This window comes from Rhinoraja longicauda, chromosome 31 (genome assembly GCF_053455715.1).
Source record: "Rhinoraja longicauda isolate Sanriku21f chromosome 31, sRhiLon1.1, whole genome shotgun sequence".
In the NCBI taxonomy this organism is placed as follows: Eukaryota; Metazoa; Chordata; class Chondrichthyes; order Rajiformes; family Arhynchobatidae; genus Rhinoraja; species Rhinoraja longicauda.
In genome coordinates, this window is record NC_135983.1 from 20,433,788 (window position 1) to 20,461,329 (window position 27,542).

Sequence of the window (27,542 nt, forward strand, 5' to 3'; positions counted from 1 at the left end):
AAATGTTATCCAGTTACTTGTTAAATGATCAATGTTTAAAGAATGGGGAGAGGCATAATTTTTTTTAAAAATTCAGATACTGTGAAACGTGGATGGCATTGTTGCCTTGCCACATCCCAATATAATGGAGATATCTGGAGCAAATGTCAACTAGGAACCATACAGAATGGGGAAAGTTGACCTTCAATTCTCATATCCACTTTGTTTCATCTTACATCTAGCTGTAGAGTAGGTTTCAATAGCCAAATGAATGAATAAACTGGATGAATATTATAAAGTACTACTATTTATGGAACAGGCAAGTAATCCTAAACTTTAAAAATTATTCAATAGTTATTACCAAAATATTACATTTCAGAACACCATGCTTCAGCACAAATGCCAAAACTGAGTGTGCAGAAGAGATTTACTAGAAAGAAAGCAAGAGTAAATTATGTTGATGTAGGATTCTCATTTAAAAGACTTTTGTACAAAATATGAAAGAGGGTTTAAAACTTTTTTCCCGATAACCCGAGGATATTGATTTAAAGAAAAGAGCAATAGAACCAAAAGTGGCATTAAATTGTGATCTGGAGAGCATTGCTTGAAAAGGTGTAAGCAGGTTCATAGCATTAAAATTATAAATAGATACCTGGAAGGAAAACACTTGGGGCTCCAGGAGAGAGGAGAGAAATGAAATTAATTGTACTTTTCCCACAAAAAAAAACACTGGTAGAAAATGAGCAGATTTCTGACTTTCTAAGAGCTAAGTACTGAGATTGGAGAAATCCAAAAGAGAAAATATTGGTAATAGCAGGCCAGACAGCATTTGTTGATAAACAACTGTCAATTTTGAGTCTGACATTTCTGATGGTTAAAGGTTAGAGATAAAAAGGCAGTCAGTGGCAGGGTGGAAATGGCTGGTGATAGTCATGGGGAATGGTGGTGTTGGACAAAAGTGGTGTTAACATGACAAGTATGTCAAAGATGGAGTCCAAACATAGTTACACTGCCAGTTATCAAACAGGGAGCCACAATATTTAGAAATTGATTTCAAACCGTCTGTAATGCTAAACTTTCTACCAATCGTGTATTTAATTGGGGAAAATAATTTGTTCTTCATGCTCATAGTTAGTGGCACAATGCCTGGCAAATCAGAACAGCCAGTGAGTTATTCTGACTGACTTTCTTGTACATGTACCATTGATGTCTGGTTCTGTTTATGTAAAAAATCATCTGACACTCTCACCCACAACTTTGTTTCACAGGAAGTTGATTGGGTGGCCTTATTTGATCGAAGATTAAAGCCACCGTTTATACCAAAAATAAATGGCCAAAATGATGTCCAGAATTTTGATGTAGAATTTACATCCCAAAGACCTACCTTGTCATTTTCTGACTCGAGAGTACTAACGTCCCAGGAACAGGCTATGTTTGAAGGGTTTGATTGTGTAACTGACCTGTATAAAGATTACTGACTTCATTAGGGTGTGTGCTGATGTCATGCCTTGAAAGAATGCTGAGTGCTTACTGCTGGGCAAAATGAGAAAGGGAGGCCATTACTGCAATCAAGTTTGAAACATCTAATTACTACCATAGTGATTTGAATGTTAACATTTAGTTTCCAAGATGAGATTCCCTGAGCACTTGTTTCATTTTGTGAATGTAAATTATTCCTCTGCTGGAATCAATATGTAACCTTTAATATGGAAAATTGTTGATGTGCAAGAGATTGGAAATGAACTACACCATTGCAGCGGGGGGGAAAGGGGCTCCTATACTGAGAGGTGAACTTTTATCTTGAAATGAATTCTCCACAATTTTGTCTTTTATCTAAGTTGTAGGTTGCTGTTTGCACAATTCTCACTTTCTGTATTTGTAATATGCACTGCCTCGGACAAGGCAACCTTCCAAACCTCCTGTCTGTTATTTTTCTGATCAGGATACTGTAAATCTTCCTGGAACAGCATGGTTTTTTTCTTTTTTTCCTCACCATGTACATGGAGGCAAACTTGAATGTCATCAGAGAATGTCTTTTGATAATAGTAAAATTATAGTTGAACAATTATAAAGTGTGTTCAGGTGGGTGGAGGTTAATTATGAGCTAATTTGTTCCACTTCTCTTCCTGCTTCCCCACCACCTTCCTCAAATTTGGAAAATATTATTCTAGCCTTGCACCACTCAGTGATGTGTTTGTGGATATATTCAAATAGCCTTTCAATATGTGATGTCTTTTATCTCTGCCTTTCTGGATCAGAGAGAATAACAGGAAACTTGCATCCTAGAAACTGCAAAGATGATTTTACTATCAAAAACATAGCCATGGCCCTTTTGACTTCTCTGCTTCTGATAGGCTTGTTTGGCCTATCATCACATCCATTAAATTAGATCCAGGACATGACAGGTGACTGTTGTTCATAACTTTTATTACCTTGGTTTGCCATAAAGTATGTTCATGTATATCTAGCACTTGTGGGGAAAGCAAGTATTTTAAAACTATTGCACTTTAAATATCCATTGAAACTTTTTTTTTTGGCTCTGTTGCCATTAATGAATTAGTAGACAGACAGATTATTAAATGATTTAAAAGTGAGTTGTAGAGGGAAACTTTTATCGTTACTCAGATGAACATAACGGTGATGGAGGTGATGATATTGAGCTTCCATCGTGCATTCAATGTTTCCAAATCTTGTTATTGAGAGATTAGTAACTATCAGGAACATAATAGGAAATCTGAGCAGATTCGTTCTTCTGTTAAATACACCCATTAGCAGAGAGATGGGAATGGCTGCAGTCTTGACCTCCTAGTTGTGTAGTCTGAGGCATGGAGGTATAACTACAAGTATTCAGGTATTAAAAACATATCGTTCAGAAATCTTGGGGTATTGCTTTATTTTGAAGAAAAACATAAAGCTATTTTTTGTGCAACACTAATTTTGTGTGGATAAATAATATGGAAATTGTTACTTTTTTAATTAAAGAGCATTGCTCCTATTTATAGATGTAACTTACAGTTTGTATTTTGATAAATTCAGCAAAATAAAATTAAGTTCTTTAATCTATTGCTACTCCCTTTGGCAGCTTTTTGGCAGGAAAGGTCTAGTTCTGGCATAAAGCCTGCCCATATAACATCTGGAAATTGTATTTATTTGAATGTATCAAATTCCACTCTTGTTTGATCTCATTCTGAATTTACATGTGCTCAAATTTCCCTTAATAGATAGTCCATGATATTAACACATTATAAAGGCATATAAAGCAGAAAAATCAAACGACTTTAAATCCAAATAAAGATATGAATTTGTTTAATCAATATTTTTTTCAAGTGATAATGACTCAAGGTAGAGGACAGATTCTAATCCAAAAATAAATCCAATATTTCAAAGAATATATCAATCTGTTCAGAAGATTATTTTAAAGAAAAGTAGCAAGTTGTGAAAAATATAAAACAGTAATAGTTAATATACAAGTGGTTTTAAATCTCTGTACAGTCCAGCTGTATAAATTCAATGTTAATGAAATTCCTGTTCACAGATTACAGTAATCTGTTTTGCCAGTTGTGCAGTGAATTGCTGTTTTTTCCAATGTATCAAATATGTAATGAATGTGGGTGAGATTGCTTTAATTATTATAGTACGTGTTGAGTAAGCTGCAACTGCCCTGCTCTTTGAGCAGGATGGAAGTATTTTTGGAGATGAGAGCATAGATAAGAGAACAAATGGGGATTTTAAGAAATAAAATTTGGGAAAACATTGGGTCAACTAGGCATTACGAGTATACTTCCAATTGAATGGAAGAACAAAAACAGTTACATAGAATAAGAGATTAAATCAGCCAGTACATTAATGCATTGCTTGCATTTCTGTTATAGAGAAAATGAGTGATGCTGCTTCTCAGTGATAATTTGCTCGCAGAGAAATTTCAGCCTCATTCTGTACCCTGGACTAGTTTGCAATTTCATACGATCTGCAAATGTACTTTAGAGTTTGTATTTGCACCAAAGTGATTATATTCACTATCATCCAGGTATCTGAAAGTAGATGATAAACTGATCAATTGGTTTTGAGTTTTTGTCATGCACTTTGCAAAGACAGCAGAGGTAGGTTGACACTCTGTTGTACAGAAACTCTTGATATGCATACAATCGTGCTGAAAAAAAACTCGTAGTGTTAGTTACCAGCATTGGAACAAATGCTGTATGCCTGGATAGATTTGGTAGCTGAACAGTACACTGATCTAGGTGTGGATTTTCAATCCCACAGGTTCATTTAGCTGTTTGTGTTTTGAACACCATGACAGCAGTAACTGCTCAAATGGTGTGGTGTGCATGTAAAATGACTGGATAACACACAGTCATGATAGGAATTGGTGTTTGCAGGTATTATTGGCACTCTAATGGAGAAGGAATTCATAATTTGTTTTCTCATTTATGATGGTTGAAGTTATTTAATAATATTTTTATCATCCACAGTCTCTATCTTAGTGAGGTAGAAAAGCACAATAAGCAAAGATTAGATCACAAGTGAATAGAAACCCAATTGCTAAACCAACCCATCCTCTTCGCTAAAATAAATCCTTTCCCATGCAACAGTCTTGCATACACAGAAAAACATCCACAAATTCACAAGAATGCCCTGATCAAATGGATTTTCCTCTGAGCTGCAGTGTTTGAGGTACGAAATGCGATGGCGGGACATAAACTCCCAAGTTGTGGTATTGCTGGATACCAGATACAAGTGCGATACCAATAACAGCATAATCACCACAGTGAAAATGATAATGATGATGAATGCCAACAGCAGGAACGTGTTGATACGGAGCCAGTCTTTCCACTCAGTTTCAGTACCAAATCCAGACCTGCACATAACAGCAATAATAATTAGGAAATATCATTGATATCAGGCATGGTGCAGTAATTAATTATGCAGAATGATTTCAGGCTGATCTTTACCAGGCAATGTGGAAAGCCCACAGCAGGACAGTCAATTGAGAAATCAGGTACAACATAAAGAAGCGATGATTTCTCTCCCCCACACAGTTCTCAATCCACGGGCAGTGGTGATCATATCGCCGCACACAGTGTTGACAGGACTGGCAGTGTTTAGACCGCATGGGTTGCTGCTGAAATGAAGGAAAATCATTAGAATTTATCTTCTAAATCAAACAGAGTGCAGAAATGAGTCAAGATTAACCTGAAGTGGAATTATCATTCAATGTTCTGCCTGTTTCTGTAATGCAGAATCGACAGATTGAATCCCACAATACCATTTTAAAGTTTGCCAAATTTACTGAATTATTTCAACATTTTAGCATGTACTTTGTTTTACAGAAAGAAAATGTTGGGTTAGTACCCAATTGAAAATACAGTTTTATGATATTTTGATATAACAGGCTTATAATTTAACACAATTTCTTAAACTGCAATTTCCTGTAGCTCACTTCAGCTATTGGCATTTCCACTTGAATGCAATAAAGAAAAAATGATTGCACTTCATGTGATAATTATATTAAATCCAACTAATACAACTTCACACCTAGCAGTATTAAGCAACTGTCACTGTTGGAGATACCTCTTTCAGATTAGGTTAAAAGACAATGGCAAAAAAACAGGAATTCTCTGATATTCTCCCCATTATTATTTTCTCAACAGCACTCCAAAGACGTACAGGTATGTAGGTTAATTGGCTGGGTAAATGTAAAAATTGTCCCTAGTGGGTGTAGGATAGTGTTAATGTGCGGGGATCGCTGGGCGGCACGGACTTGGAGGGCCGAAAAGGCCTGTTTCCGGCTGTATATATATGATGATATGATATGAGCACACTGAAAGCAGATCATCCTGATCTTTTTTTTCACTTTTTGTTGTGGGTTTCACTGATGTGGTCAGCACTTTATTGACCATCCTAACTTTGACAGCCTTTCATTGTCAGGGTTATACAGGTCAGAAACAGGCCCTTGTCTGAATTGCTTTTGGATTTCTTGAGATTTGTATATTGGACTGATACACTTTATTAATACTTTAAAGCTGTACTTTTAGAAAAATAAATTCCTACCTGGACCATGCAGTAGCCACAGCGCCTCAATCTCTGGGCCTTCTGTACCACAGGGACGATCTGTTCCTCGTCATCCCAAACACAATGAATTGATCGAGACACCTGGGTTTGCAAGGAACCAGCAAAAACCTCAGGAACTGAAAAACTTAATCTTCAAAATAAAATTACAGAGCACTATGTTTATTTGAAGAAAGTGTTCATTTTAAACAAGGGGGTGAATATTTGCAAACACAATCATATGAAGCTACTTGCATTTAGGAGAGGCAAATAAGTACATAAGACTATGCTAGTAGCAATGGATGAAAATTGTGGGAGAAAGCTCACATGAAGCAAAGACATCAACATGAAAGAATAGTACCAATTGCCAGTTTCTGTGCTATACATTATGTCTATAGGTGACCACTCACGTTTTAGAGGGTTGTGTTCTTTGAAAACAGTGTATCACAATTTTCTGTAACATGATGCCGCATCATCTGTGCATACGGCACGAAACACGAGTTAAAAAATATAGACGTTTATTTGCTTTTTTCCTTCATAAATTTCTTGAGAGCAAATTTTATTCCGTGTCTCAGTGATTTGTGACTTCTGTAAGGGGCAATTCCCGTTACACAAAAGTCCTAAGGAGGGATCAAAAGGAATTGCAGATGCTGGAATCTTGAACAAAACACAAGGTGATGGAATGAATGAATAAATAAATAAATAAGTTTATTGGCCAAGTATGTACACATATAAGGAATGTGCCTCGGTGCTCTGCTCGCAACTCAGTGGGTGAGGCAGCATCTGTGGCGAATACAGAAAGGCAATGTTTCCGGTCGGGACTGATTCAGTCTGAAAAAGGGTCTATCATGTCCTCCAGAGAAGCTGCCTGACTCGCTGAGTTGCGCTAGCACTTTGAGCCCTAACACAGGGGTTGCCTGTAATTTCAGCTTTGGAGCAATATTGTTTCTACTGGATACGACTTACTTTGGCTACTCACTCGGAGGAAAGAATGTAGCCAGCTACCTGTGGCATATTGTGCTGGATGGAGATTGAATTACCTTTAATTCATCATCAAATGTGACGTATCCTGGATCCATGAGGGAGGTAATGAAGTACAATAACATTGAACAGAGAACGAGCAGGAGGAATATTACTGGCTTTAGGAACTCGCCACGTTCCTCACTCTGCTTCAGATCTGTAAGTAAGAATAAAAATTAATTGCATTCATTCAGCATTTTTCACATGCAAAATGAGCAGTGACAGGCAAATAAGTCATGAAAATTTAAACATATTTTCTCCTGGATGTGGAGAGGATGTTTCCACTAGTGGGAGAGTCTAGGGTTAGAGGGCAGAGCCTCAGAATTAAAGGACGTTCTTTTAGGAAGGAGATAAGGAGAAATTTCTTTAGTCAGAGGTTCGTGAATCTGTGGAATTCTTTGCCACAGAAGGCTGTGGAGGCCATCAGTGGATATTATTAAGGCATAAATACTTGATCAGTACAGGTGTCAAATGTTAAGGAGAGAAGGCAGGAGAATTGGGTTAAGAGGGAGATAGATCAGCCATGATTGAATGGCTTGGTTAGACTTGATGGGCTGAATGGCCTAATTTTACTATTCCTTATGACCTTCTTAAACAGTCCTTCAGGATCAAGAATGCCATGCTTCTGCTGGAGTTCTGCAGATTTTGGGCAAGTGTAGCACCCATAAACTCTTGTCATTAGTGCGACAAAAGCTGCTTGATATGTTTCCAAGTGAATTTGGAAGGTAGTTATACTCTACATAATTTACACTGGGCTTTTGTGTTTTCAGATAGATTCTTAATGCCTTAGCAAATGCTCCTCCATTCTAAGTCTTGAATCAGACTTTCTTATAAATTGTAGGAAGGAGTACAGTGTCTAATCCAGGTTTCTGGTGGAGGGCAACGATGTAGCCTGGCCAATCGAGCCAGCACGGTCAAAAGGGGCCTCAGTGATGGGAATGTTGGGCTGGAGGGAGACACTAACGTTGGTCCGTCCAGTTTTGTGGAGTCTTGGCATAACGCCTCTTCAGTACTTTGAAGAGCTTACTGTAATCTAATTGGGATCAGAGGTGAATTGTAGTAAATACCTAAAGGGCTTGACTAAGTAGATGAAGCATAGATACCTCCCTGGCTGGAGTGTCTAAAACTAAAGGGCACTGTCTCAAAAGAAGAGGGTTGGTCATTCAGGTAAGATAATATTTTCCTTCAGCCAGAGAGCATAGAATTTTTGGAACTCTCTTTCCAAGAATGATATAGCAGCTTGACTGTAGTATACATTCAAGACTGAGATTGATATATTTTTTGGAAATTGCAAGAGGGAGAGGGCTCTTGATCTATTATGTTAGTAAATGGAGTTGGTCAGAAATTTTTATAGACAGGATACAGCATCTTTTCCACAATGTCAGAAAGGCATCATTAGAATGAATCTAATAATGAATTCAAAAGAGATTTGTTTACTCAGGCGAGACGGTGGGGATTCGTCAACACGAGTGCACACGGCACTGATTCATGTCGTGGGTGATGGATCATAGAAACATAGAAAATAGGTGCAGGAGTAGGCCATTCGGCCCTTCGAGCCTGCACCGCCATTCAATATGATCATGGCTGATCATCCAGCTCAGTAGCTTGTACCTGCCTTCTCTCCATACCCCCTGATCCCTTTAGCAAAAAGGGCCACATCTAACTCCCTCTTAAATATAGCCAATGAACTGGCCTCAACTACCTTCTGTGGCAGAGAATTCCACAGACTCACCACTCTCTGTGTGAAGATCACATTGGGAGGTCAGACATACTGAAAAGTGAGATAAATGGGGAGCACCCAGAGAAGTCATAAATACCCTCACTAATATGTGAATTCACTATATGCAATAGATTAAAAGCGCAGTTATTGTGTGTTTATGTGAATGTTGAGAGGGAGGGGTTGTCACTTAAAAAAATGAGTTAATTTCACTAACATAAGTTTATGGCGGGTCGTAGGCGATGTGCGTTGAGGTAGACGTTTATTGTAAGACTAACAACCGTGACAAAACCAACGCACTTAAACGACAGACAACCATAAATCTTACTGTCTCTCTCGGAGTTCTAAACCAGACTGCCTGGTTCCTTTACCTGCGCACCACCTCACCTCTTCTACCAATCAGAGGGTTCGATGGTCTGGACCAATCCCTGTGCCCCTACATGACCCCCCCCCCCCAGAACCTGAACGGACCCTGGTAAACCGGCCGGAACGGGGTACGGTGGGCATCGATGCGTCGGAACACAAACTCACAGTCGCCCAAGGCCGCCGGGACATGTGAAGGGGGATCCCCGTGACGAGAAGCAGGGACCGGGGCCAGGGACCCCACTCGCGCTCGGAGTGAAGCTAAGAGTGCTGGTATGGAGGGAGGGAGGGTAGAACATTGAGGGAGAACGTCACCTGGTACCCGTAGGGGCGAGCCATTGACCAGTTCTGCCGAGGAAGCTCCGAGATCGTGCTTCGAAGCCGTGCGGATACCCAGGAGAACCCATGGGAGCTGGTCGGCCCAGTCGGGGCCGGACAGGCGGGCAGTAAGGGACGCTTTGAGCTGCCTGTGGAACCGCTCTACCATCCCGTTGGCCTGGGGGTGATAGGCGGCGGTTTGCTGTAATCGGGACCCGCACAGCTGAGTCAGAGCCACCCACAGGGACGAGGTGAATTGGGCGCCCCGGTCGGTAGTGATGACGTCCGGGACGCCGAAACGGGCAACCCAATTTAGTGCCAGAGCCCGAGCGCAGGAGGCTGCTGAGATGTCGGACAACGGGAGCGCCTCCGGCCACCGGGTGAACCGCTCGACTACCGTGAGGAGGTGGGTGTAGCCCCTGGAGTTAGGTAACGGGCCGACGAGATCCACATGGATGTGGAGGAATCGGACTGCGGGGACCGTGAACTGCTGGACGGGGGGCCGAGTGTGCCGGTGTACTTTGGAGGTTTGGCAAGGGATGCAGGAGCGGGACCAGGCGGCCACCTGCTTCCGCAGCCCGTGACAGACAAAGCGAGCCGCAACCAGAGCCGAAGTGGCCCGGATGGACGGATGTGCCAGGCCGTGAATGGTATCAAAAACCTGGCGCCGCATGGAGGTGGGCACTACCGGGCGGGCGCGTGGGAGAGAAATATCGCACCAGAGTTTGGGACGAGTGAGACCACAGGCTACCTGTGCCAACCGCAACCCCGAGGTGGTGTGGGGGTACAGGGAGGGGGTGTCTTCCAGGCGCTGAGCCTCCGCGAGCTCCTGGAAATCCACCCCGGAACTTACCTCGGCAACTGGGGAAACCGCCGGTCTGGACAGGGCATCCGCCACGGCGTTTAGTTTACCCGCAATGTGCCGAACGTCGGTGGTAAATTCCGAAACGAAAGTGAGGTGTCTCTGCTGGCGGGCCGACCACGGATCGGAAACCTTCAAAAAAGCAAAAGTCAGTGGCTTGTGGTCAGTGAAGGCCACGAAAAAGCGACCCTCTAAAAAATAGCGAAAATGACGGATCGCCAGGTAGAGGGCCAGGAGTTCCCGATCAAAGGCACTGTAAGCTATCTCGGGGCGAGTAAGCTGGCGGCTGAAAAACGCCAAAGGTTGCCAGAGACTGTTAACCTGCTGTTCTAAGACACCTCCCACCGCCACGCCGGAGGCATCGACGGTGAGGGCGGTGGGGGCAGAGGAGCGCGGGTGGACGAGCATGGTGGCGTTCGCGAGGGCCAGCTTGGCCGCTGCGAAAGCCGCGTCGGCAGCAGGGGACCACACGAGCTCGGTGGGGTTACCCGCGAGGCATTGGAAAAGGGGGCGCATGATCCGAGCGGCCGCCGGGGCGAATCGGTGGTAAAAATTGACCATTCCTACAAATTCTTGTAACCCTTTGATAGTGTCGGGGCGGGGGAAAGAGCGGATAGCAACCACCTTCTCGGGCAAGGGAACGGCACTGGCCTGTGTGATCCGATGACCCAGGAAATCGACTGAGGATAGTCCAAATTGGCATTTGGACGGGTGTAGGATCAGACCGTGGTCCTGTAACCTTTGGAATATGGAGTGCAGGTGGGACCGGTGTTCGTGAGCTGACCGACTTGCCACGAGAATATCGTCCAGACATATGAACACAAAAGGCATACCCCGACCCACATGATCCATGAGGCGTTGAAACTCCGTGCTTGGCGGCAGGTGTGTCAAAACACTGGACTAGGAGCTCCGGGAATTCAGCGAGTATCGCAGCAAACGGGTCGGAGGTCGTGGTGACGGCCTGGACGGTCGGGCTGGATGACATGGAAACTGAAGGAGCGGGAGGGTCAACGCTACTGGACGACGGTTGCAGGCTCTTCCCGCGGACGTCAGGGACCAATGAGAAAGCCCAAAGGAAATCTTCTCCCAGGATTGCCTGGCCTACATCCGCGATGATGAAAGTCCAGTTGTAGGTCCTGGGACCAAAGGACAGGGACATGTCCCGTGTTCCGTAGGTACGGACAGGGCTGCCGTTCACCGCAATGAGTGGGGGGCCGGTCTTACCTGATCGCGCTTCCTGGCAGGATGGAGGCACAATGCTGACGATCGCTCCGGTGTCCACGAGGAAAACGGTACCGGTGTGTTGCTCAGCAAGGTAGAGGCGATGGTTCTGGCCGATCGAGATTGCCTCTACATTTGATCGGCCGAGGCATTTCCCGAGAATGTGCAGGGACTTCTACAGTTGCATGCCGCTGCTCCCCACCGTTTATGAAACACCAGCTGCGCTGGTGTGTTTCTATGTCGCGGGCCTGTTTCAAAATGGCCGCCGTCGGCGTAGCAGCTTGGCGGATTTTTTGAAAAGTGGCGGGCGGATGGGCGCCATCTTGGCCGCGCGGTCGGTCGCTCACCGGTGTGGAAACCCGATTTACTGAGCCGGGGCGCCTCGTCTTTGCCGCGACCAGTGCGTCCGCCTTTTCTGCGAAATCCATCGGGTCCCCGAAAGTAACGTCTGCTAGGACTACGCGGACGTCCTCTGGCAGCTTCTCGCGGAATGCCTCCTCGAACATGAGGCATTTGGTGTGCTCTCCCGCTAGAGTCATCATCTCCGTCATGAGGACCGACGGCGGTCGGTCCCCGAGCTCAGGTAAGTGCAGGAGTGTGCTGGCCCGCTGTTGTTGGCTGCGGCCGAAGGTTTTCAGCAGCAGCGACTTGAGGCCCGCATACTTGCCGGTTTCTGGCGGGTCGGTGACGTACTGCGCGACCCGTGCGGACGTCTCCGACGGCAGGACGCTCAATAGATGGTAGAACCTGGTTTCGTCCTCCTGTACTCCCCGGAGGTGGAACTGTGCCTCCGCTTGGGCGAACCACAGGCATGGTTGGTGGGCCCAGAACGGGGGCAGATGAACGTCGACTGCGTTCGGCGTCGATGCCTCCCGATGGGACATCTTGGTGATCTGTGATCACGTCGGGGTCACCACTATGGCGGGTCGTAGGCGATGTGCGTTGAGGTAGACGTTTGTTGTAAGACTAACAACCGTGACAAAATCAACGCACTTAAACGACAGACAACCAAATCTTACTGTCTCTCTCGGAGTTCTAAACCAGACTGCCTGGTTCCTTTACCTGCGCACCACCTCACCTCTTCTACCAATCAGAGGGTTCGATGGTCTGGACCAATCCCTGTGCCCCTACAAGTTGTAATATTTCACAGGGTCCACCATTAACCCAAAAGGTATGAACACTATCATGTTTACCCTATACGTAACAATTTATAATGAATTTATAATGAATGATCCCACTGTTTATTGTACGTTTGCAAGGAGAGAGGGACGTCAGTTCGCGGGAACTGCTCCAGTACATCGAGCTTTGAATAATGACGCCAAAATTGCTGGTGCCTGCATGTGTAATATATGCAAATTTCACCGTGCAGTTGCACATGCGACAAATAAAGCACTGTTGACTATTGAGTGGTGCAGCGGTAGAGCCGCTGCCTTACTGCGCCGGAGACACGGGTTCGATCCTGACCAGAAATGCTTGTCTGTATGGAGTTAGTACGTTCTCCCTGCGAGGGTTTTCTCCGGGTGCTCTGGGCTCCTGCCACACTCCAAAGACGTGCGGGTTTCTAGGTTAATTGGCTTGGTATAAATGTAAAATTGGCCCTAGGGTGTGTAGGATAGTGTTAGTGTGCAGGGATCGCAGGTCGGCGTGGACTTGGTGGGCCGAAGGGTCTGTTTTAACGCTGTATCTCTACACTAAACCACCGTGCGTGGGTGGACATGTTAGACTCACTGATGGCCTCACCGGTTCTGTACAGGAAGAGAATCAACGTCACCGCCCAGGTGAGCGCCACGTGACCGGCCCGCACCGCCAAGCCGGCGGACAGAACCTTCCGGAACATTCCAGAGCAAGCGCCGGCTCGCCGCTCGCCAACCCCGTGTCCCGGCGGCGTGCGGCCACTTTCAGCCTTCAGCGAAGAAGAACCATGACTGGAACCGGAGCAGCGAACAGCCGCGATGAGCGCCGCGTCCCGTCCCGCCCCGCCCCGCCGTCTCCTCGGGAGACAGGGACACGGCTGCTTATTGGTGGCGACGCCTTTGGTTCGAGGTAAGACCAGTCCGGGATCTGCGCTGCTGCCGGGCTCCGGATCTGGAAATATTGTAAACAGAACCGGGGACTTGATTAACGAAAGAGGTTCTCATCTGGTTCTGGTTATGGTTGATTACTGCGCAAACACCTCATAAGTGGTTATCTCGCGCAAGTTTTAAAGGGGAGAAATGCTGCAAAAATGTGTGGGGAACACGAGCAGCACCAGAATAAGTAATATACAAATAATTTTTGGTAAGACCAAACTAAGAGGGACCAAGATTTCTCTCTCCGTCCCTCCCCCACCCTAGTTCTCCGATTAGTTTCACTGTCCTCCTGATAAAAATTTACTGATTGCATGCTTCCTTGTCAGCTTCCCCTCAGCTAAGAATGAACCATTCTACATTTCTTTACCAGCATCTGCTTTGATCTGGAGTTTTCACACCTTACCCCTCCATATCTCTGGTCTCCCTCTCCCCTGTGACGAAAGAAGCGTATCGACCTGAAACGTCACCTATTCCTTCTCTCCCCCGAAACGTCACCTATTCCTTCTCTCCAGAGAGATGCTGAGTTACTCTAGCATTTTGTGTCTGTCTTGTACTGTGAATAGAACTGGGACTTGATTAACAACAGGGTTTCTCATCTGGTTTTAAAGGGGAGAAATGGTACAAAGATGTTTGGGGAAGATTACCAGCACCAGAATAAGAATTACAAAGATTTTTGGTAAAACCAAACTAAGAGGGACCAAGATGTGTGGGCTCCAAACCAAAGCGTATTAGACTAATTTGGAGTAATGAACTACATCTGATTGTAACGTCCTTTCTTTAAAAAGGGTCAGGAATAGGTTCACAATATGTGCCAGTACAAGGTGTTTGGGGAGCAGGTGCAGAATTGGTTAAGAACATTTGCAGTGCTGAAGAGTTTGAGTTTAGTTTATCGTCAAGTGCACCAAGGTACAGTGAAAAGCTTTTGTTGCATGCTAACCAGTCAGCGGAGAGACAATACATGATTACAATTGAGCCATCCACAGTGTACAGATACATGATAAAGGGAATAACATGAATAACATTTAGTGCAAGATAAAGTCCAGTATAGTCCATTCAAAGATAGTCCGAGACTAGTAGATAGTAGTTCAGGAGTGAAGAAGGGTCTCGACCCGAACGGTCACCCACTCCTTCTCTCCAGAGGTGCTGCCTGTCCCGCTGAGTTACTCCAGCATTTTGTGTCTATCTTCGGTGTAAACCAGCACCTGCAATTCCTTCCTACACATTTCGTCTGTTCTCTAGTTGTGGTAGGATAGTTCAGTTGCATGATGGGAAGAAACTCCCTGAATCTTGAGGTGTCCCCAAATGTTTGGGGAAGATGACCAGCACCAGAATAAGAAATGTTTGGTAAAACCAAACTTAGAGGTATCCATACTGACCTTTCTGTCCTGGGCCGCCTCCACTGTCAGAGTGAGGCCACCTTGTATTTCGCATGGGCAGCTTACAACCCAGCAGTATGAATGTTTATTTCTCTAATTTCAAGTAACCCTCGCACTCCCACTCTCTCTGACCCTCCCCCACCCTAGCCATCTTACTAGATTTACTGTTCAAATCCCCTCGTTATCACCTCCTCCACAACCAACAATGGATCATTGTGGGCTCTTTAATCATCGATACTGGCTCTGATCTGATCTGTACCCTATCATACCTCTAGTTTCCCTCTCCCCTGACTCTCGGTCTGAAGAAGGGTCTCGACCCGAAATCTCACCTTTTTGTTTCTCCAGAAATACTGCCTGATCCGCAGAGTTTCTCCAGCAATTTGTGTCTATTTTTGGTGTACACGAGCATCCACAGTTCCTTCCTACACTCTAAGAGGGACTAAGATGTGTGTGCTCCATACCCAAGTGTATTAGATGGGTTTGAGATAATTAACAACATGTGATTGTGATGCTTAAAAAAGGGTCAGGAATAGGCTCACAATATAATAATAATAATAATAATCCATTTATTTTATATAGCGCCTTATCACATGCTCAAAGCGCTTTACAAAAACAATTAACATAGAAACAAACAGACAAACTATCCTGACGGAAAAGCGGCGAATAAACAACGCCAGCGTCCTCTCACGTCAGGGTCCGGCAGTAGACATTAAAAAGCACAAGACACACAGATATAATTTTTTACACAAAACAGCCATCACAGTGATTGCTCTAGGCACACCCTCACTGTGATGGAAGGCAAAGTCTTATCTCCTCCTCATTCTTCTCCCGTGGTGCCACGAGGTGATCGAGGCTCCCAACTTTTTGAAGCCCCCACCGGGCGATGGAAAGTCCCAGGGCCGAGCCGAGCAGGCCGATGAAAGTCCTGAGCCCCCACCGGGCGATGGAAAGTCCCAGGGCCGAGCCGAGCAGGCCGATGAAAGTCCTGAGCCCCCACCGGGCGATGGAAAGTGCTGCGGCCGAGCCACGCAGGGCGATGAAGGGCCTGCGGGCGGGTTGATCTACCTCGCACTTCGGGGCGCTCGAAGCTGCTACGGCTGGAGCTCCCAAAAGCCGGTCGCCAGCCAGGGACCTGCGAACTCCCGATGTTGCGGTCTGGAGGGCCCACGGCCAAAGCCTCCGAGATGGTAAGTCCAGGCCCTGCGACCGGAGTCTTTGAGGTCGATCCCAGCTGGAGGCCGCCGACTCCACGATGTTAGGCCGTAGCGCGAACGGAGATACGACACGGTAAAGGTCGCATCTCCGTTGAGGAGGAGATTTGAAAAAAAGGTTTCCCCCAACCCCCCCACCACCCCCCTACATACACAGAATTAAAAATAAAACAAAACGTACATTTAACAACGACAATGACAAAAAAACAACAAAAAAAAACAGAGAGACTGCCGGTGAGCCGCAGCTGCAGAACACAGCCACGCCCCCAATATGTGCCAGTACAAGGTGTCAGACTCTGGGTACATGAGTCTGAATCTATTTGAAATAATCATTCATTATCGATCCCTACAGCTTCCTCCTTTAACTCTGGGACTATGTCAGAATCTCAGGGAATTAATGTGATGAATCTACAGGGAATATCAGGATGACGTATATAGATAAGCATCAATAAATGAAATATGAAATTTTATTTTAAGTTGTAAGAACTTTACATTGTTTCATTTCTGTATTGCAAATATATTCAAGTTACAAAGTCTTCTAATAAAATGAATTTTAAATATTTGGTCATAGTTTTGTTTATCATCTAAGTTCTCTGCAAATCATTCAATGCCAAAAACCTCCACGTGATTTTTCATTTCATCCATCCAAAAATATCATTTCAGCTCAAATACCCAATAATGTGAGATGGCATCCTGGTAAAAACTTGTAGTGTAAGTGACAAACGGTGGCATTTCAAACATCGGTGAGCAAAAACTGCGGTATTCAGGAAATTCCATTTTAAAACCCTTCAGTACAGAAGGGTATCACTTGACCTATTACATCTTTTGTGTTTTACTTTCAAAGTACACTAATCTATTTAGCTCATCTTCTTCTACTCTTTGCTACAGCTTTATCCCTTTCCATTTATCCAATTCCTTTTTGAATCTGATTCTAGTGCCATTTCAGTCAATATCACAAAGGTTTAGACTTCAGTGTACACTTCGAAGTGCTTAAATATTGGATGAGCTATCTTTTTTGAAAAGGCATTAAACACAGGCCCCATCCACACTGTCAAGCAAACGAGTTCAGGGCATTATTTTGAACAGGAAGGAGGATGGCTATTCCCCATCCTAGCTAATATTTATCCCTCAAATCCAAATAGACACTATTTGGTCATTGCATTGTTCTTTGGGGGAGAGCTTGCTACTTCAAAATTGGATGCCACAAAAGTAAATTAAATGTAGTTCTTTGGCTATAAACCATTGTGGTTGACCAGAGGCTATCAAAAAGGCCGTGTCATTGCAAATCCTTTTTACATTAAAAAATTTAACTACAATCATTGCCACCACCACTTTGATCCTTTAATCAATTTCCTGGGTGATGAGTAACCAATAACCAATAAGATTCAATAACCAAGTATCATAAAGAGCAATGTGATAATGACCGCATATCTTTTTTTAAATACTACTGAGTGAGGGATAAATATTGGCCAAAGCACCAGAGAGAATCCCCAGTTCTTTAGCTACCTGAGAAGTCAGGTTCAATGTCTCTGAAAGCCTGTGCCTCCAACCACACTACAGTTCTTGTTTATGGGACTAAGAATGTTAGTCCATTCACAGGTTTGGACCTCAAGGCTGTGGCTTGAACCTGTGATCTGACAGGGAATTAAACTTAATTGACTTTTATTGCAACACATAAACAAAATGGGAATGTAGTTTGATACTTGCGCTATTGAACCTGGTGCAAAATAAAGACCCTTTGGAACAATAAATCTGGAAAACGAGGAACGGTCAGTACATGAGCAGGAACGTGTTGGATGCCTTGAATTCCTCATCCATACCCCTTCCAGATCGCAGACAGAAGGGGATATGGTAGATGAGGATTTTGGGCTATTACCAAGCACACGACATCTCAGATGCAGCATCACTGTTACGGCGGGTTCTTGCTGGGGACCATCCCATTTCTGAACGGGTGTCATCTGTGTTTGTCAACTTTGGCCAGCGGCTGTAGCGTTTGGTGGATTGTTTATTATTCCAAATCCGTGGTTTTGTGTTCATCTGAAACATAACATCGTATTTAACACTTGCACTCCGAAGAGACTTGTGAAAGCAAAGTAGACTGCAATTTAGAAATGTTATTGTATCGATATTTGTCTCACATTCATAATGCTAATGGACCAAAATAAATCAGTTGTGTATGTTGCACAATATCAAAGAATGGCCATGCTCTCATTTCTCTGCTACCACCGGGAAGAGGGTACAGGAGCATGAAAACTGACTATCAGCTTAAAGAACAGCTTCTTCCCAGATCCATCAGACTTCTGAACAATACATAACACTAACCTCAGCAACGATGATCTTCTATGGACAGTATCTTTTGTTGCACAATGTTCTTCATTTTTTATATTATGGTAACCGAGTATTACGGTTATTAAGTGATTGTATTTTTGGTTATTATATATTTACATGTGTTATTGCATTTAAGCTGCAGCAAGAAATAATTTCATTGTTCCGTTAAAGGTATATATGTCAATTAAACATATTGACTCTTAAACTCTTGTTATAAATATATACATAAATTCCATATGTATGCAATGGAGCTCAATTTTAAGTAGAAACAAAAGTAGGCAATTTGATGGCCTTGAACATGCTTCACCATTTAGTAAAATCCTCCACCTCAATTCTACATTCCTGTCTAATCCCTATTTCTCAGCCCTGAATAAATTCAGTGACTGAGCATTCACAGTACTCTAACTAGAGAATTCCAAAGATTTACAATCCTCCAAGTAACTTTTCCTCTTCCCAGATGATAATTGAGACCCATATTCCAAAATTACATGATTAGTTACTGGACTCAGAGCCGCAGTACCATGCCCTACTGAAGTGTTAAATGCTTCAATGAATAATAATAATTTTATTTGTCATATGTAGGTTGGCACAGGGTCAATGATACAATGAAATGTATTTGACAAGACAATGGGTCACCTCAGTAGTAATATTCCAAGGATAAATAAGATAAAAATAACATTAATATGGTAAAAAGACAATATTAAAATAATCAACATATATGATGTGAAATGTGTTTATGAGTTCAGAAGGCTGATGACCTGATGGTAGAAACTGTTCTTAAGTCTGGTGGTACGAGCAGCCATACTCCTGTATCGTCTGCCTGACGGTAACAAGGAGAATAGCCTGCGTGCTGGGTGGCTGTGGTCCTTGATGATGCTGCGTGCCTTCAGCAGGCACTGCCGGTAGAAAATGTCCTGAATGGCCAGGAGACAGTTGTCAGTGATGTGCTGTGCCGTCTTCACCACTCTGTAGTGATTTGTGGCTGTGGGCAGAACAGTTCCCGTAATGCAGCCGTCAGCAGGCTCTCGATGGTGCATCTGTAGAAGTTTGTGAGGATGCTGGTGTTCATGCCAAACTTCCTCAGTCTTCCCAGGAAAAAGAGCCGCTGGCAGGCCTTCTTTGTTATTGTGTCCGTGTGCAGTGTCCAAGAAAGGTCCTCAGTGATGTGCACACTGAGGAACTTAAAGCTGCTGACCCTTTCAACCTCAACATCACCTAACTTGTGATATATTATGTAGATAAAAAATAGTTTTACCTGTAGACTTTGAACACTGTACAACACCACCACTACTTCAAAAAACTAAGATGTTCTGTGGACTGTGTTTTTGGTTTGCACTACTAACTTTGGTTTTGCACTATTATGACTATCCAGTATTACTGTTATTAACTGATTGCATTATTGATTATTGTATATTTATTTGTATGGTATTGCCTTATTGGTCCTGTTAAGCTGCAGCAAGAAAGAGTTTCTGCTCCCCCTCCTAACCCCATTCTCCTGCGTCTCCGCATAACCCGACACCCGCACTAATCAAGAATCTATCTATCTCTGCCTTAAAAATATCAATTGACTCGACCTCCACAGCCTTCTGTGACAAATAATTCCAGATTCACCACCCTCTGACTAAAGAAATTCCTCCTCATATCCTTCCTAAAAGAATGTCCTTTAATTCTTAGGCAATGACCAAGAGCCAGCACATCCTTCCTCAGATATGGTGACCAAAATTGCTCACAATACTCCAAATGCGGCCTGACCAGCGCCTTATAGGGACTCAGCACTACAATCCTGTTTTTGTATTCTAGCCCTCTTGAAATAAATGCTAGCATCGCGTTTGCCTTCTTTACTCCCGATTCGACTTGCAGATTAACTTTTTGGGAATCCTGCACCAGCACTTCCAAGTCCTTTTGCACCTCCAATTTCTGGATTCTCTCCCCATTTAGAAAATAGTTTACACTTTTATTCCTTCCAAAATGCATGACTCCACACTTTGCTACACTATATTCCATCTGCCACTTCTCTGCTCACTCTCCCAACCTGTCCAAGTCTCTGCTTTCTCCACACTACCTGCCCATCCACATATTTTCGTATCAACCGCAAACTTGGCCGCAAATCCTTCAATCCCCTCATCCAAATCATTAATACACAACGTGAAGAGTAGCGGTCCCAGCACCGACCCCTGCGGAACTCCGCTAGTCACTGGCAGCCAACCAGAAAAAGCCCCCTTTATTGCCACTCTTTGCCTTCTGCCATCCAGCCAACCTGCTATCAATGCTAGTATCTGCCCTTTGATACAGTGGGTTCTCATCTTCCTTAACAGCTCTCTTCCTAAACTCCAGTCCCACAAGCCTTTGAGACTTCTGTGTCCTGTCAATTCCAGCCTCTTTCACTCTTCTGCACATTTGGCTACCTACCTAGCTATGGAATTTGTTCCAAAAATCTTTTTGTCTTAAAGATATTTCATTAAGCAGCTCAGACCTAGTTTTGGTCACGTCTACATATATAGCTTGGTGCATAGTTTTAATTAATGCTACCATTGAAGGAGACAAATAAATATAAGTTATAGGTTATTGTCACAATCTGTATTATGTTAGATGGTGGGAAAAGAAAGTGGTGGGGAGGGTGGACTATGAAATATTAGTTCAGTTCAGTGATACAGATTGGAAACGGGCCCATCGGCCCGCCGAGTTCGCGTAGACCAGCGATTATCCCGTACACTAGTTCTACCCTACACACTAGGGACAATTTACAGAAGCCAATTAATCTACAAAACTGCACGCCTTTGGAATGTGGGAGAAAACCAGAGCACGCAGAGTAAACCCACGCTGTCACAGGGAGAATTCCAAACTCCATACAGACAGCATTCATAATCAGGATTGAACTCGGGTCTCTGGTGCTGTACGGCAGCAACTTTACCGTGGTGCCGCCCCAAATATTTTTAAATCTTAACTTTATACCTTAACTTTGACAACATAATTTTCTCTAACCTGTACAAACACTGCAGTGTTCATCTGAAGTGTCTCCATTCGTTCATTCATTCTTGCCAGCCAGTCCCCGTGGTCCATGATCAGCAGCTTTAGGTCATCATTGGACTCCTGGATAAAATCAAACCCAATCTCGCTGCTGGGTGATACAGCCTGAATCCAGGAAAACACAAAACACGTTTCAAACATATTGAAGCATGGTTCTACCATGATCCACTTTAGTTTAATTTAGATACAGCGTGGACACAGGCCCTTCACACACCGAGTCCACGCTGGCCAGCGATCCCCCCATGCATTAGCACTATACTACAGTACCCGTTGTCAGGATCAAACCCGATCTCTGGTGCTGTAAGGCAACAACTCTACTGTTGTGCTACCATGCTGCAACACATGGTTGGAGCATCACCAACACATGGTTCCTACTACATCACCATCTCAACAACTCAGCATAATCATCTTCAACCCCCGAGATAATTTAGGGTGATACAATACATTATCCGCAATATTTGTCTGCAAATTCAATAATAACATTTAAAAAATACACCAGGTACGATGGCAGCCTCGCCAACAGTCTGTCTCATCCTTTCTTTTGTTATTTTTGGTCTTGCTAAATGTATGTTTTAGTGTATCTTTAGTTTTGTATTATGTGGGCGGTGGGGGAAACTTTTTTAATCTTTCCTCGACGGAGATGCGACTTTTTCCGTATCGTATCTCCGTCCGCGCTGCAGCCTAACATTGAGGAGCTGACGGCCTCTTGCTGGGGATCGACTTTGGGATCTCCAACCGCGGGAGCCTGCGGACGTTAACATCGTGGAGCTCGTGGTCCCTTGGTTAGGGACTGACTTCGGGAGCTCCAACTGCAGGAGCTTTGATTGCCCCGATGCAGGAGCTTCGATCGCCAGCCCTGACTGCAGATGGTTCGACTGCCCCGTCCGCAGGAGAATAAGGAGGAAAGAAGATAAGACTTTATTGCCTTCCATCACAGTGAGGAATGTGGGGGAGCCGCTGTGGTGGATGTTTATGTTAACTTTTATGTAGTTGTGTGCCTTGTTGCTTTTTTGGTATGACTGTATGGCAAATCAAATTCCTTGTATATTTTTACATACTTGGCTAATAAATGAATGACAAAAAGAATTGGATCAATAATAGAAAAATAAAAAATATCCTTTGCCTTGTAGAAAGAACAGAGGGGTGAGGCTGCCTGGATACATTTCCATGGAGCTAGCATGGACAAAATTAGCTGAATGGGCTCTATGTATTCAACTATATTCTATGACCTTATAATCCAATTACTTTAAATATGATGCTGTGGCGGCTCCCGAGGGTCGGGCCATACCACTCACGACCCCTCGGCACGGGAATGGGTCGAGCCAAGGAGGCGGACTTCGGCCGGGAGTATAAAGGTCAAGGACCGCATGACTCTCATTCCCTTTTGGAGTTCCAGAGATACAGTAAACACGCTTTCGTTAACCTTGCCTACTTGTCGTTATTTTGGCCTACTTGGCCCACTACATTGGTGACCCCGACGTGATTTGAACACGCAGCCTTCACCAGGAGGACCTCGCAACGTCATCAGCCGAGCTCGTCTACGGGTCGCCGCTCACCGTGCCCGGGGAGTTCGTGCCCTCATCGCCGGGGCAGCAGGAACCGTCCTCGTCCACCCTACAGCGCCTTCGTGAGCGAGTGGGAAAACTGGCACCCGTCCCTACGTCTCACCATGGGACGTTCCACCCGCACGTCCCATTGGCCCTTCGAGATTGTGCCTACGTTTTTCTCCGCCGCGACGCCCATCGAGCACAGCTTCAGAGACCTTATGAGGGCCCTTTCAAGGTGCTGAAGCACGGTGAGACAACTTTTGTGTTGGACATGGGGGGCCGACCGGAGGCCGTGTCAATTAATCGCCTCAAGCCAGCGCACTTGGACATTGACCAGCCGGTGCGGGTTGCACAGCCTCGGCCGCGCGGGCGCCCCCCTTTACAAGTGCCTCCAACACCGCACCCGCCGATCCCCTCATCTCGACCGGTATTTGTACCCCCTTCTCCGCCCCCGTTTGTCCCTCCAGCAGTGCCCCCGCCAGCCCCCCCGGTTGTCCCTTCAGCTGAGCCCCCGCCAGACCCCCCATCGGACGGGTACCGTACACGGTTCGGTCGACTAGTGCGACCACTGGTGCGCTTCGTGCCTCTGGTTCTGGGGGGGGGTCCTGTGGCGGCTCCCGAGGGTCGGGCCATACCACTCACGACCCCTCGGCACGGGAATGGGTCGAGCCAAGGAGGCGGACTTCGGCCGGGAGTATAAAGGTCAAGGACCGCATGACTCTCATTCCCTTTTGGAGTTCCAGAGATACAGTAAACACGCTTTCGTTAACCTTGCCTACTTGTCGTTATTTTGGCCTACTTGGCCCACTACAATGCATGCTTTGTTACTCTTTGGCCCCCTCTTGAAAGGAGGCACAGAGACAGCATGCACAACGCCAGATAATGTTTTCTTTACTGAAGGTGGCTCCAGGATTAGCATTGGTCAGGATAACAGTTACAACTCCACAGTTCTTTTTCAATACAGTGCCGTGGTGTCCTTGATCCTGACGAGGCACCTCATACCAAGGTCTTTCTAAAAGATGGGAACCTCAGCAACATCTCAGCTTAATATCTTATTGAAGAATGGGGATTGATCTGGACTACATTGGTGGGTTCTTGGTCCTTGAAAGGGATTTAAACACCAAACATTCTGTCTTGGGTAAGTATGCCACTGACACTAAATTGCATCCTAACTTCAGTGATTTAGATTAGAAAAGTACTGGAAATTATATTCACTAATAAAATTAATGCCGAATCCTATAGAATAAGGAATCAAATTCATGCTTTTGGAGCTTTGCAATGGTTCAGGTTATTATTGTCACATATACAATGATTTAGTGAAAAGCTTTGATTTGTATGCTATCCAATCTGATCAGATAAAACTTTACATAAATACAATCAAGTCAAATTCTAATATAATAGGCAGAGCAAAGGGGAAGATGCAGAGTGTGATTATTGATTTGATCCACCACAGGATTGAAGCAAACTGTGGCCAGTAATTTAAAACAAAGTAAAATGCATGCTACCTCGGCGATGGAAAGTCGCAAGTGCTCCAATTTGTCGATCTGGTTCCTTAACCGATCCTCCAGATCTTTCATCAGAGCTAAATTTTCATCAGTCTTCAGATTTTCTCTCTGAGACATCACGATGACCTGCAGGGGGCTGCAAACTAAGTAACTGAATATTGTTCAAAAGCTCTTATGTCCCAAATATTGGCTACAATTTTAGATACCATCTCCATTTTTGACCTCTCTCTGGCTTATAAACTTGAAAGAGACCAAAGCATGTCAGAACTGACCAGTTCTGATGACAGGTCAGAACTGAAGCTTGTTTTTATCTCTCCACAGATACTGTATGACCTGCTGAGTATTTCAAACACTTTCTGATTTTATTTCAAATTTTCACCGTCACATCACCCATACCTTAGCGTTCTAGAATGGTCACTCATTTCTTCACTTTTTTTCTCCTCCCCGTGTCCAATTTCAGTCTCCTCCGTCAATTTGCGAATAACAAGTATTCACCACCCCTTCCAGCAGGTCCTGCCACACATCACAATCACTGGGTCTTCCTCCACCACAGAGATCCCCTTTCTTCTTTCCACCCATCCCGCTCCTCTGATTTCTGAGTTTTCTCAGTTCTTTTGAAAGACTTTAAATACTGTCTCTGCTTCCCACTCCACTGCTGCTGATGTGCAGAGTATTTCCAGGGTTCTAGTATATAGCATTTTTCTTTCTTCAAAATCATTGGTGATTACAAAAGTGACACTGGACCGGGCAGTTGATTGCCTGCTTTCGGGGATCTAAATACAGAGTTGTCAGGACTGAATATTTTTACCAAACTCGATCTGTCACATGCATCTTCTCAGCTGTATGTGGATAAGAGAGCAGAAGTAATAGCAATATTTGATTATTAACATGCATAAGAGCTTGTATTCATCTATAAAACTCTCTTGTGGTGTGAAACCATCTCCAAAGGTATTTCAAGCTACCGTAAACAAAATACCAGGAGGTATAGATCATTGTTTATTCAATCAGGATCCCAATAGCCACATGTGCCAAATAATAGAAGAGTTCGGGCAAGCAAACTAACAGAATGTAAAGCTCAAAAAGGCAAGTGCGTTTTTGTACAAAAAAGTAATAGTTGAACGTTGATAGTACAGTGCAAATGGATTGCAGCCTGTCAAGGAGAAAGTAGGAGCAATTTTGAAGGTAGTCTCTGGGGTAGAAAGTTTGGAATATTCACCAGCCTCTGTGGAAATCTCTTCTCGGTCGTAAATGGCCTATGCCTTATTTTGAGAAAATGACTCGAGTCCAAGGAGAAAAATCTTCTCTCCCTCCATCCATCCTGTCAAGCTAAGCCATTTGTAAGTTTCAATGAAATCACCTCTCAGTCTTCTAACCCTAGTTATTACAAAGACACAAGAGACTGGAGATGCTGGAATCTTGAGCTACACAAAATGTTGAAGAAACTCAGCAGGTCAGGCAGCACCTGGGGAGGGAATGGACAGACGATGTTTCAGGTTAGGATCTTTCTGCAGACTCCCGATCTAAACCGTTACCTGTCCATTCCCTCCCCAGATGTTGCCTGACCAACTGTTCCAACACCCCTTTATGTTTTGCTCAAGTGAATACAGACCCAGTCTCCACCATTTATCTCATCCAGCAAGCCGGTCATTCCAATGCGAAAAGTATATCGGTTTTCAGATAAGGAGGCTTTTTGACCTCACTTCTCATTATATGGCTTACTGTACTGTTTCGTTGACTGGTATATCTATGAAGCACGTTGTGACATTTTACAATAATTTGATTCAGTGGTTTTGTCAAACATCTGGAAGGTGATAACTGCAACAAAAAAAGTGCAATATATTTATTTTTAAAAATAATTTACAAAACTTTTTAAAAAACTTTAAACATAAGTTTCTTAAGTGCAGTGATAGGAAATAAAAGGATTTAACATTGCCCATCGACAATAATGTTATGGGCAGGAGTTCACAAGGTCACTTGGTGTTAGGGGAATTGAGGTTGATGAATATGCTTGGGTGTCACTTGATACAGAGAGAGGGGACGTCGTAGGTCATTGCGGAGAGAAAGCGGGTTTTAAAACCCTAGAGGAAGGACTAAGATTCATTGGGCTCAAAGGTGGAAGCTGAATTTTCATGATTACAAGTACTTGAGAACACAAACACATTAAAAAAAAAGCAAAAAGGTACATTGGCTAGAAATACGAAATAAAAACAGGTAATGCTTTAAATGCTCAGCAGGTCGAGCACCTCCAGTAGAGAGAGAATAAGGGTTACATTTTCAGGTGAATGGCCTTTCATATACAACCGTTGCCTGGCTTCTGTCTTCCTCACCCGAGCAAATAAAGATCAGCTACATTACAAAACACTTTCATTATATGTTATTCAAACAGAAAACTTCAACAACAGGTTACCCTAACGCACTCACCTGTTGGGGGATGGGGAGGGTGTTATTTCCTCTGATCGAGACGGCTACTCGTGGTGGTCTTGGATTAGTAATGTCCCCGTCTCTAAATAGTTCACTGCAATCACTACAAGTTGAGTCTCCTTGGGGAATGTGAAGAATTCAACCTCAGTTGGTATTGGAGAAAATCTGGACTGGATATCCTTGAACCGGATTAAAATGTTTCAATAGCTGACAGGAATTATAATTCATAACATAACTTTTTTTTAAATGGGTGGATTGTTGTCAGCATATACCCTCAACCAGTGCTTTATTTGTGAACAAACTGATGCCGGTACACATGTATGTATGGTTTGAATGTACTCCTGTACAGTATAATCTGATTTCATTGGATAGCATGCAAAAAGCTTGTCATTGTACTTTGACACATGTGACAATACTAAACCAATACCACTGAGGCCGCCCTCGCCACTTCCCACACTCGGGAAAAATAATTAAGCCTATTTTAGCTCATTTTGTAGCTCAATCCCTTGAGTTCTGGTAACATCCTGGTG

The 27,542-nt window shown here is 44.1% G+C and overlaps 3 protein-coding genes across 5 annotated transcripts in view; 1 reads left to right on the top strand and 2 right to left on the bottom strand.

Annotated features, from left to right (window-relative positions):
• Positions 1-2,921, top strand: part of LOC144608381 (serine/threonine-protein kinase N2-like) — a 39,715-nt gene extending 36,794 nt beyond the window's left edge. Inside the window, exon 22 of the mRNA XM_078426089.1 lies at positions 1,248-2,921. Coding sequence (XP_078282215.1) covers positions 1,248-1,457 — 210 coding nt within the window. The 3' untranslated portion in view covers positions 1,458-2,921. The remainder of the gene's footprint in view (positions 1-1,247) is intronic.
• Positions 2,922-2,925: 4 nt separating this feature from the next.
• zdhhc12a (zDHHC palmitoyltransferase 12a) lies at positions 2,926-13,526 on the bottom strand. 2 transcript variants are annotated; one of them, XM_078426093.1, is made up of 5 exons: positions 13,269-13,526; positions 7,068-7,204; positions 6,031-6,132; positions 4,932-5,098; positions 2,926-4,837 (listed from the first exon to the last, which is right to left on the bottom strand). In XM_078426093.1, exons 1-5 carry the CDS (start codon positions 13,363-13,365, stop codon positions 4,522-4,524), a joined length of 819 nt encoding a protein of 272 aa, XP_078282219.1. In that variant the 5' UTR covers positions 13,366-13,526; the 3' UTR covers positions 2,926-4,521. The 2 variants fall into 2 exon arrangements, with proteins under 2 accessions (XP_078282219.1, XP_078282218.1); XM_078426092.1 differs by having other exon boundaries at positions 4,932-5,101.
• A 2,011-nt stretch (positions 13,527-15,537) lies between these two features.
• LOC144608328 (uncharacterized) lies at positions 15,538-27,230 on the bottom strand. 2 transcript variants are annotated; one of them, XM_078425974.1, is made up of 5 exons: positions 27,013-27,230; positions 26,311-26,406; positions 24,592-24,734; positions 21,495-21,644; positions 15,538-18,221 (listed from the first exon to the last, which is right to left on the bottom strand). In XM_078425974.1, exons 3-5 carry the CDS (start codon positions 24,706-24,708, stop codon positions 18,057-18,059), a joined length of 432 nt encoding a protein of 143 aa, XP_078282100.1. In that variant the 5' UTR covers positions 24,709-24,734; positions 26,311-26,406; positions 27,013-27,230; the 3' UTR covers positions 15,538-18,056. The 2 variants fall into 2 exon arrangements, with proteins under 2 accessions (XP_078282100.1, XP_078282099.1); XM_078425973.1 differs by lacking the exon at positions 26,311-26,406 and having other exon boundaries at positions 24,592-24,727.
• Positions 27,231-27,542: the final 312 nt, after the last annotated feature.

What these genes read in the sequence shown, in the direction of transcription:
- zdhhc12a (XM_078426092.1), bottom strand. Translation starts at nt 13,365, where the DNA reads ATGTTCCGGAAGGTTCTGTCCGCCGGCTTGGCGGTGCGGGCCGGTCAC. An exon ending in CATTTGATGATGAATTAAAG is followed by an intron (nt 6,133 to 7,067) that starts GTAATTCAATCT and finishes TTGCAAACCCAG; the next exon opens with GTGTCTCGATCAATTCATTG. An exon ending in GTGGCTACTGCATGGTCCAG is followed by an intron (nt 5,102 to 6,030) that starts GTAGGAATTTAT and finishes CCTTCATTTCAG; the next exon opens with CAGCAACCCATGCGGTCTAA.
- LOC144608328 (XM_078425973.1), bottom strand. Translation starts at nt 24,708, where the DNA reads ATGTCTCAGAGAGAAAATCTGAAGACTGATGAAAATTTAGCTCTGATG. An exon ending in TGCGACTTTCCATCGCCGAG is followed by an intron (nt 21,645 to 24,591) that starts GTAGCATGCATT and finishes TCCTGGATTCAG; the next exon opens with GCTGTATCACCCAGCAGCGA. An exon ending in ACACTGCAGTGTTTGTACAG is followed by an intron (nt 18,222 to 21,494) that starts GTTAGAGAAAAT and finishes GTTATGTTTCAG; the next exon opens with ATGAACACAAAACCACGGAT.